We start from the raw sequence: 11,195 nt of genomic DNA, 5'->3' as shown, positions 1-11,195 counted from the left end.
GTGTGTGTGTGTGTGTGTGTGTGTGTGTGTGTGTGTGTGTGTGTGTCTGTCTGTCTGTCTGTCTTCATAAAGTATATCTAGAGTCCTAAAATTATTATTTTTAGTCATTAACTATGTTTTTGTCCTGTTGTTCAAAGTTCACAGCTATTTAAAGCAGGCTACACTAATCACTTTTGTGAATATAAACCAGCCTGCAATGACACTGAGAATTACAAGGAAATAAATACATATTTGGGTGGTGTAATATTATAATAAAATGTTTTAAGATAACCTATGCTATTTAAATGACTAAAATAGCCTAAATAGAATATAATGAGCAATAATAATTCACCGCACCACTGCATATAGGATGTATGATACAACAACAAAATCAAGCGCACAGTTTCACCTAATTAATAATTAATTTGTTTAGTTATGTAATTTATAATCTGAATAAGAGAACAACACCAATAAACTTGGGGTATTCATAAAAATTGTTTTATTCATTACATCATAGTTCAGATTTTTTCAGGAAATGGGCAGACTAGAATAAATATCAACACAGTAGCAAACAAGAAATGATAAAAATTGCAAAACAAATTAATAATTAATTTTTAATAATTTAATAATTACTTTTTTTAACAACAGAGGATTGTAAATAACACAATTTTAGTAAAAATCAATGACTGGGAGACCTGTATATTTTATTGAAAATCTATTATGTACATTTGAAAAACAGCCATGGGTAAATGTTACCTTGTGGTGGTTCTAGTGTTAAATGATGTATATGAGTAGCTATGTGGATCTAACTTTGTATGAAGCATTATAAATAATATTTTCAAAAACAAAAAATACAAGTATTACAAAGTTGCCATTGTTTGATGAAAATATACACCTGGGTTCTTCTTTTAAATTTGGTGCAGGTGTGTTGAATATAAATGCATATAAATGTAAGATGAGATATTTATTGGTTAAAACACGATCACGCTAGTGATGTCCGGATCGCGAACGAATCTTTCGATTTAACCGGTTCTTCTTAGTGAACCGGTTGAACCAGTTCACCAAATCGGACTGAATCGTTGAAAAGTGTAAGCATTAATCCACAAATTACTTAAGTTATTCACTTTTTAAACGTGGCTGACACTCCCTCTGATTCGAAATAAACCAATATCCCGGAGTAATTAATTTACTCAAACAGTACACTGACTGAACTGCTGTGAAGAGATGAACACGAGCAGAGCAGCATCTGTGCAGCAAGCCGGATAATGAACGTACACGCCCACTGCTGGAGCGGTTCTCGTTCTTGAGTCAAGAACCGGTTGCATCGGTTTTCGGATCACCAGTATACTGAACCTAGAACCGTTTCTTTCGGACACGTCCGATTTGAGAACCGATGAGCTGATGATACTGCGCATGCGCGATTCAGCGTGAAGCTACTGAACAGATTGCCTACTATGACTGACACAGCACGTCTGAACCGAACTGGTTCTTTTGGACAACTGATTCTGTGCTAATGTTATGAGCGCGGGTAAACCGAAGACTTGAATGAAGGGCAATCCGGCGAAACGTAAATTTACTTAATTACAAATAAACCGTAATGGATTATACATAGTAAGTGGAGCATAGTTTCTGCGCTGATGAAGACTAATTTATTGACGTCATAACTGTAAAACATCCTAGTTTGCAGATCACTGCCTGTATATGTGTTGATGCTTTAGATACAAAAATCCAAATTGTAAGAAACGTATCAGATTATAATGATGTTTTAATTGACTGATGTTATGATTACTGACTTTATATTTGAATGTGTTAAGCCCGCGATAGACAACGCCATTACGTCATCGCCAATGACGTCATTACGTCGAGCGTAAAAGAACCGGTGAACCGGTTTTTTCAACCGGTTTATTGAATCGAACTGTCCGAAAGAACCGGTTCGCGGAAAAGAACCGAACTTCCCATCACTAACGAAGAGTCCATAGAATGCAGTTCCTTAAATGGGTGCAAAATGAATCTGCTCCCGCCCTGACTGTACAGCGAAACGTGACTAGTTAACGCGAGAACATGCTTTGATTGGTGAGCGAAGTGAGGCTGTTATCTGATTGGCTTGAGTAGTCAGTGGGTGGAGTCCACGCATTTGTGGGCTGTCAGTGTCTTGACGCTAGAAATGTTTCAAAATGCACAGATGTGTGCAGCGATCTACAAATGCACACGACGTGATTCACAAATGAATGCAAGGCAAAGCTGTGCTTGTGACATAAAAAGATATTTGTAAACGTCTTTTATTTGCAAATCTCATTTATTTTATTTTTTGTGAAATGAATTCATGTTTGTGAAAGTCAAAGATTTATTTGTGGATCTCATTCTATCTATTTGTCAATATGTTTAATTTTTTTAATCACTTTACATTTATTTGTGGATCATAATCTATTTATTTGGAATAATGCAACAATTCTAGCCCCATAAATGTGCATCATTTAGTTACATTAAGGGTCAAATCAACTATAAATAGCACATTAAAGTTAAAAGTTACGCACTTTTTTTGTGTGTGCACTGTGCAGGTCTTGTATAAACAATGTTTTTGCTCAGTTCTAGCCCCATAAATGTGCATCATTTAGTTACATTAAGGGTCAAATCAACTATAAATAGCACATTAAAGTTAAAAGTTATGCACTTTTTTTGTGTGTGCGCTGTGCAGGTCTTGTATAAACAATGTTTTTGCTCAGGTGGCTGAAATGTTTGCCCAACAGAGAGAAGCTTTGCTCAGCAAGAAAACAATATTAGAGGGAACATTGGTTGATTGTAACCTCTAATCGCTTGTCACCTAAATAACCTTCAGAGATATGCTTTATTAACTATATATATCTGTTAAGATTTTGCTTGCTTTTCTATGATTTGACCAATCAGTATCCTTTTTACCTACAGTATGTAATGATGTATTTAGTGGCCTCTATTAAGAGTATAATTGAAGCTGACTTCTGCTGATGAAACTGCAAACTATTTTCTTCTGTAATTTTTTCTTCAATTGATTGCATCTCTGACTCCTGGTCTTCATTCATCAAACCTGGTCTTTGGGTTTTAACTGTAAATTCCCCTACAATATATTCTGGGTAGTGTATTCAGGGTGTCTGTGTTTGATATCTGTCCTTTCACAACATTTCATTTTCACAACATTTATATTAAAAAGTACCTGAAAGTTGCGATGTGCTGAAAATTACTTCTTGCTTTGTTACGCATATTTTTGTGTATGCTAGCATACCTCCATTCTCCAGGTCTTGTAGTGGCCACAGCACTGAGTAAGCGATCTGTTGTGGAGTGTAGAACAGAGGAGCCATACAGCAAGTCGGCTGGGAAGAATGCTGAACCCGAGATACAAATTCATCCATGATGTTCCACACAGGCACCTTTTCTTCTGCAGACTGCAGCAACATATCTCAGAATGCACACAGAACACAAAGACGAAAATTTAATGAAAATTTACTTAAGACTCTTACCACCTAAGATGTAGAGGAGTTTCTTCATCAGAACAGATTTGGAGAAATGTAGCATTACATCACTTGCTCAGCTCTGCAGTGAATGGGTGCCGTCAGAATGAGAGTCCAAACAGCTGATAAAAACATCACAATAATCCACAAGATTCCAGTGTGTGTTTGTAAGAAACGACCATTGTTACAGCATTTTAACTTGAAACCGTCGCTTTTGGCTAATATAGCAGTACATAATCAATAATAACACTTCCCCCAGGGAAAAAAGTCCACCCCCTGCTGTCCTCTCACATCAAAATCCACTGATATATTTGTTGAGAAATATTTTGGACTGTTGTCACTTATAATATGTGCATATTTCTGTCCTAGTATGGATGAGATGACTTTTTCACTTAAGAAAGCAATATTATGGATAAAAGACTGCATTTTAGACGGAAGCAACAGTTTGAAGTCAGAAATGCCTTGATGAATCTGTTCATTACAAACATACAGCTTTTCACTTCACAAGACATTAATTGATGGACTGGAGTTGTGTGTATTACTTGTGGATTATTGTGATGTTTTTATCAGCTGTTTGGACTCTCATTCTGACGGCACCCATTCACTGCAGAGGATCCATAGACCATAGGCGAGCAAGTGATGTAATGCTAAAATTCTCCACGTGTTCTGATGAAGAAACAAACTCATTTACATCTTGGGTGGCCTGACAGTGAGTACATTTTCAACAAATATTCATTTTGGGGTGAACTATTCCTTAAATAGAAATTTCTCCTTCTCCTTCTCTTACCCCCTGGGAAAGCTGAACATGTTGTATTTCCACGACGTCCGGATCAGGTGCCTCTCCGTGAAAAGGCAAACCCATCAGACTGGCCATCCGGATCAGCAGTCCAGGAATCTCCAGCAGCTGCTGCCGGGTGCTTTCCACCCTATACGTCCAGGCGTGATCTACAAGAAACACACTACAAACCAAAAGAGAGAAAAATGCATTTACAAAATCAACAAAACCAAAAGTTCCTGATGCTCAAACAGTTGAGCATGGTGCTAGCAAATACAAGGCCATGGGTTTTAGTAAATTAAATAGTAAATAAAATATTAAAAATAACAATAACAGCAATTGAAGGTGTTTATTTCCAATATCCACCTCACCTTTACATATATTAATTATATAAGCACCAGAAAATAAAAAGTGTTGTCTAACACTCAGATTATGTGAAAAGTATCTTATCTTATCTTATCTTTTAGAGCCTAGTTACAGTCTCAGGCCTTCAACCTTAAGAAAGCAATGATGTAGTTGTGTGTGTGTTATCATCTTTATTACAGGATAGGGCTAGGCGAAATAGCTAAAACGTTTGACAACATTTTTAATTTGCTCTTTTAAAAAACTTAAAAAGGTTATTTATTGCACCCATGAGAAAGACAGTAGAATCATTGATATGTACATACAAATTTTACACTGCGTTTTGCACAAACGGAACATTTAAAAAGGTACCAACTTAAAACCTAAATAACTAAAATAGTATGAGAATTAGCCTATTTTTATGAAAGTGTAAAAAGTTTACTGATCTTACTGTACATTACCCTAAAAAACAGGTACAATATTTTTTTTTACAAATGAATAGCTCACCCAAACGATGTCAGATGAGTTTCTATCACATTGATGAGAAAGTCATCTGTTAACCACATATATTTATTTTAGTGCATATTTAGCCACTCGTGTTTCCTCTCTATCTGCAGTCCCCAGTAAGGATCTTCAACGTACCTTGACCTTCCTCTTTATTATCCCAAAAATTCCCTAGTGAACGTCAGAAATCCTATATATATGTATCAGATATTTTTCCTTTATCCTTTTATCATCACAAACCCCAAATGCTCCCAATAAGATCACTTGACTGCCTGCCTAATGGCTCACTGCTGCCCTCACCTGGTGGGATCAGCAGCCTGCAGGCCATTTTCTCTGGTCACTGTGCAGGACTGTGCTGAGAGAGGAAGAGCTGATACTCTTCATCCTCTTCTCCGTTCACATTACCGTTCTGCATCTTTGATAGTTTTCTTTCTGACAACTCAAAACAATGGGAGACAGTATAAAATTAATGTATTACTCTTTCTAGTTGCTCTGAATTATATTGTGTAAAGCATAATGTAACTTACTTAGAGCCATTAACTTTCTGGATACACAAATTAATTTATTATTGTACTAGTAGATTAGCTTCTGGAAATAAAAATATTCCATACAATGTAGAAAACAAGACCAACACCACAATAATATTACTTTAGATTTATCAAATTAGTTAAATATTTAGCTACAAATCAGCATTTATCTAACCTTATTTTCTCCCATCCTCGTCGTGACCTAAGTTACTGGTTCGTTGTTCCTCCGGTCTATGTTTTTTTCTTGCGTTAACTGGAGACACCTGAGTTTCTGTTTATATATAAAATGTTTTATGCTCAGACTATGTATAAAAATCAATACTAAACTCACCCGAGACTATTTTTTTATTGCACTCTGTAACCGTCTTTTAGCTAAAAAGAGACCGCGGATTGATACGAGACGCGGAGTTAAAGTAGTAACGGTCACTAGGGACAATATTTCACCTCAGTCAGTGCTGCGATTGATCAATCAGAATGAAGTATTTCATGAATCCGCGTAGCTTTTTGTAAAGGTCCTTTGCTTATGATATTTACAGATCATCAAATCACTTGAAAGTGAAATAAACAGCTGTATTTAATTAACTATAAATGTGCACATTCTTAGTTTATTGCACAGCATATCAAAAGTTTTCCATGCAAACATATCATTACTGAAATATATTTGTCTTCTAAAACGGTCTTCTCTTGTTATACAACATATAAATACATTATATCATGTACTTATGTATTTTAAAATTTCCATTACCATTTTGCGTTAAAAATGTCACTGTTTGCCAAGAAAGAGCTGTGAGGGGCTGAGAAAGGAAGATGAACAGACTCTATAATGCATGTTATATGAAACCAAATGCAAGATGCATGGCCTCAGACTCTTTATTTGATTGTACACCTCCGTGGTATGGCCTTGTATGGCTCATGTCAAGTATTTTGAAATCTCAGAGAAGTACTGGCACCAACTGCAAAGTAAACTCTGACATACAAACAGCGTCAATTATCAGCAAAACACAAGGTACAGGCTGACACAACAGATCAAACACAGCTTTGGTTCTGAATGGAGAAGAAAGGCACTTTTGGATAATGTCCAAAATGTCACAGGAGGAGTGTTTGACATGTCATGTATATTTACTCTCGACGCTGGATTCCAGAGCGTTTAACAAGCCAAGCTCGTCTCTCCAACTGCTCAAATTTGCAGCATGACATGACCAGGGCAATCAGGCACAGTATATATTGTACTAAGCTGAAAAGATCCTGCATTGGTCCATTTGCTTCTCTGAGCCAACAAAAAAGCACATCTGCCTAGGGGAGGTGCTGGTGTCGTTGATGGGACTGTCCCGTGGGTCGACAGAGGAAGCTGCGTTGAAGTAATCCGGAAAAGTCCAGTTGAAACTATCAAGGTTGCTGGCAGAATGAGGTATGTGCTCGTTGTAGTTTGAGACAGGCATTTGTAAATCTACCATTGGTGGTTCACTCACACATCTTGTCAAAGGGACGCCACTGCAAAATAAACAAGAAGACATTCAAGACATTTTGGCTGTTTTGTGGAAAAACATTGATCTCTTATTGCTTATTAGACTCTAGGTATAACTTATCTTTCATATATCTATGCCAATCTATAAATTAATGAACCTGGAGTGATTAAAATTTTTAATTCCTACATCTAGATTTTCAGCATTGAATTAAATTGTGGGTGCCATCAGAATGAGAGTTAAAAACATCTGATCTGAGCATATTTAATTGATGGACTGTTTGGATTATTTGCTGATTATTGAGATGTTTTTATATAATATAATAACCTTGCTACGTGTACTATGTTAGGCTAATATAGTACTACTTACATATTATTGCTCTTTTGTTGGTTTTGATTGCTTCTATTGTCATCATTTGTAAGTCGCTTTGGATAAAAGCGTCTGCTAAATGACTAAATGTAAATGTTTTTATCAGCTGTTTGGACTCTCATTTTGACGGCACCCATTCACTGCAGAGGGTCCATAGGTGAGCAAGTGATGTAATGCTAAACTTCCCCAAATCTGTTCTGATGAAGAAACAAACTCAACTAAATCTTGGATGGCCAGAGGGAGAGTACATTTTCAGCATATTTTAATTTTTTGTTCACTACTCCTTTAATAGTCGCCTTCAATAATTCCTGAGGGATTTTACCTGCTTGTCTCTGGTGCTGCACCTTTCCATGCCAGTCTATAAACACCGCCTGCTGCCTCAGCAAGCCAGCGCACATCTGCAGGGACTTCTGGGATCCATTCCCAAAACCTTTCAAACACAACCGAAATTAAAAACTTGTCTGGATACAACATTTGTGACATTCACACAAATATTTAAAGACGTGTTGCTTAATATTTCTGCAAACCGTAATGAATTTTTTCAGGATTCCTTGATGAATAGAAAGTTCAAACAAACAGCATTTATTTGAAATATCAATATTTGAAATATTAATGTTAATCAATATTTGTAACATTACAAATGTCTTCACTGTCACTTTTAATCAATTTAATGCAACCTTGCTAATCAGAAGGATTTAAAGTTACATTTAAAAACATTACTGACCCCAAACTTTTGAATGGTAGTGTATTAAAAGTGCAATTAATAGAATAATTCTGTTCTGATTAGTAAACAATGTTAAATGATGATATTGACCTCTGAGCTGCAGAGTACGCTGATTCCACTGGCAGCGTGTACGGCATCAGCAAGTAGGACGCTACACGTAACGGTAGGAAACCAGACACTTGTGCCAGCAGGCCGTGCTTTTCTCTGCAGGCATCGCAAAAAACTGCAAACACATGCACATAGTACAGTATGAAGTTAACATTCTTCAGCTTTAAAAGTACATTTAAGTATAAAGTAAACTCTAAGTATTTTCGTATTTGTCATCCTTTCCTATCAAAATGCTTGTTACGGATGCGAAAACGCAGAAAATCTAACCTGATCCAAATTATTTTATGACGGATGAAAGTTTCGGAGGCAGTGTGTAAACGTGATTGACACAACGTGAGGTTGTATTTATTTTTTAACGTGCGAAAATTTCGGACTCAGTGTGCAAAAACCTTTACTCTACCTTTCTTAATGGGGGTTGGCAGGTTATTGACAAGTTGTTCGTCCAACCACCAGTGGTGTTTTCTCAAGAGGCGGAGTCTCCGCAGCACCCACTCTTTTGTGGTTTCTGTCACGACTGAATTCCTATTGCCTGGACAGCAGCAGGTAGGCGTGGTCTGAATCAAAGCCACGTCTGCTCTTGGACATGCCGCCTGTAGCAAATCTATAAAGAGACATCACCATTATCTTCTAAACCGCAGCACATATCATATTTGTGACCCTGGAGCACAAAACCAGTCTTAAGTCGCTGGTGTATATTTTTAGCAATAGCCAAAAATACATTGTATGGGCCAAAATTATACATTTTTCTTTTATGCCAAAAATCATTAGGATATTAAATAAAGATCATGTTCCACGAAGATATTTTGTAAATTTCTTGCTGTAAACATATCAAAACTTAATTTTTGATTAGTAATATGCATTGCTAAGAGCTTCATTTGGACAACTTTAAAGGCGATTTTCTCAGTATTTTGATTTTTTTGCACCCTCAGATTCCAGATTTTCAGATAGTTGTATCTCGGCCAAATATAGTATATAAATAAGTATAGCAAGTAAGTAACAAATAAGTATAGCAAGCCATACATCAATGGAAAGCTTATTTATTCAGCTTTCGGATGATGTATAAATCTCAATTTCAGAAAATTGACCCTTATGACTGGTTTTGTGGTCCAGGGTCACATTTGGCATAACGCATAAACGAACATTAGAGATAAAGTGACACGAGAGATAAAGAGCACTCACTGTTTTCCTGGAGAAATCGGAGGGCGTCTTTATACCCGCTTTGACACATTTCTGCCAGCACCTGCCAATCACATGCACAGACATTTCATTGTGTGATAAGATATGATTTAATTAGTTATTGTGCTGTGTTGAGCTTCCTGGTCAGAAATGACCGGCCTTTTAAAAATTGCTTGTAAATTTCTTATTATGCTATATTACCACCACATCTAAGATTCAATCTTTTTGTCAACTTGTTTTCGTTCAATTAGCACAGGTTTGTAAGTCTTTTTGGAACTGATTGCTCATAGGCCTCATTGATCTGAGCTTATTCACTTTGGTTTTTGAGTAAAAAAAGCATTATTTGTGGATAATTTTGCCAATGTTTACTCAAAAACTGAGGTGCATAAGCTCTGATCAGTAAGACATATTATATGACTGGACAAAAAAATGAAAACACATCATGAGGGTTAAATAACGCTTAGATAATTATGAAAATGAGTGACTCCAATTAAATACGGTAGGTCAAACACTATAGGGATTTTCTTACTATACTTAACTCATTTAAAATCAATGAAAGAAATGATCACAACAAGTTAAAAGGATGAAAGTTACTCTTTATGATTCTATCATTGTTACTCCACATTATATTCATATTACTGTCTTATGTTACTCATATACTCAAGTATTATTCATTTATTCTCTTTTATTACTATTAATTTCATTTATACTCATATTCCATTGACGTAGTATTTTCTTTTAACATTTGACATATAAAGGTACATCTTGTTATGATTAAAATATGTTTATAGGATGATGGAAAAATGATAAATTCCTTTGATCAAACATAAATATATTTTTATGCTGTAAGAGGATGTAAGTCTAATATATATATATCTCCAATTGGCTTTTCAGGCAGCAGCTTCTTTGCTTCTGCTCACATCACATGCTCAAAAGGCCTTTGTCTTTTGACTTCTGAAGATTATTACACTTAGATTGTATTACTCTCTTAGAAATTTTAGCAGAATATACTCAGTTTGGATTTCGTGTTCATTTTTAAACCTTTTCTTTAATTTGAATTTTTTCATTATGATTATCACATGTAATTGTTATAATTTATAATTATGTGTTCAATAAATTACAATTTTACCGAAAGACTTCATCTGCCTGGATCTCTCTGTGCATCAGAGGGCTTAAGGACAGACCAGCATTTAACTGCATGTTTTTTAAAGGCTGAATACAGACAGTGATTGTGTAACTGCACTGCAGCTCATGCATACCACTCTTACTTCACTTAAGCATGTGTGTGTGTGTGTGTTTGGTGTTCTTACTTTAGGCTCTGGGGGAAACAGTGCTTTGCTCAGTCTGTACATGTTGTCTAGATTGACTTGTATGCTGGTGTTTGTGAAACGCAGTTCGTGGAAGCTGGTGGAATTGTCTTTTGGACAGATGTCACTCTCTCCTGAGAATGGAGAAACGGTGATGGTGTTCTTCAACTCGGACTGGGGCAGATTATCACTCATCCCACCATCCACATAACGCTGATGAGAAAGAAGTGAGCGATATGTATATGTAAAAAAAAAAAATGTATATAAAAGAATCTCTTCTACTGTTCTTTTCAAGTTTGAACAATAAAATAATAAATATAAATTGTAGAACCACTATTTTTATTTTTAATGACCCACTTTTTTCATTAGTAATATTTAAATATTAAATGTATAATATTTATTTAAAATAATATATAAATATATATATATATATATATAT

At 35.7% G+C, this 11,195-nt stretch overlaps 1 protein-coding gene and 1 pseudogene across 1 annotated transcript in view; both read right to left on the bottom strand.

The window, feature by feature from the left end:
• LOC107658729 (tubulin--tyrosine ligase-like protein 12) overlaps nt 1–5,619 on the bottom strand; it is a 23,830-nt pseudogene extending 18,211 nt beyond the window's left edge.
• Nucleotides 5,620–6,433: 814 nt separating this feature from the next.
• The window catches only part of LOC107658728 (patatin-like phospholipase domain-containing protein 2), a 7,044-nt gene continuing 2,282 nt past the window's right edge, over nt 6,434–11,195 (bottom strand). Inside the window, exons 3-8 of the mRNA XM_016447382.1 lie at nt 10,760–10,969; nt 9,453–9,513; nt 8,674–8,874; nt 8,256–8,388; nt 7,764–7,871; nt 6,434–7,100 (exon numbers count right to left, since the gene is read on the bottom strand). Of these exons, the coding sequence (XP_016302868.1) occupies nt 6,839–7,100; nt 7,764–7,871; nt 8,256–8,388; nt 8,674–8,874; nt 9,453–9,513; nt 10,760–10,969 (975 nt within the window). The 3' untranslated portion in view covers nt 6,434–6,838. The remainder of the gene's footprint in view (nt 7,101–7,763; nt 7,872–8,255; nt 8,389–8,673; nt 8,875–9,452; nt 9,514–10,759; nt 10,970–11,195) is intronic.

Source organism: Sinocyclocheilus anshuiensis, unplaced genomic scaffold (genome assembly GCF_001515605.1).
Source record: "Sinocyclocheilus anshuiensis isolate Anshui unplaced genomic scaffold, SAMN03320099.WGS_v1.1 scaffold283, whole genome shotgun sequence".
NCBI classification, from domain to species: Eukaryota; Metazoa; Chordata; class Actinopteri; order Cypriniformes; family Cyprinidae; genus Sinocyclocheilus; species Sinocyclocheilus anshuiensis.
Note: the sequence above shows the minus strand (reverse complement) of the source record. Positions and strands in the feature narration are given on the sequence as shown.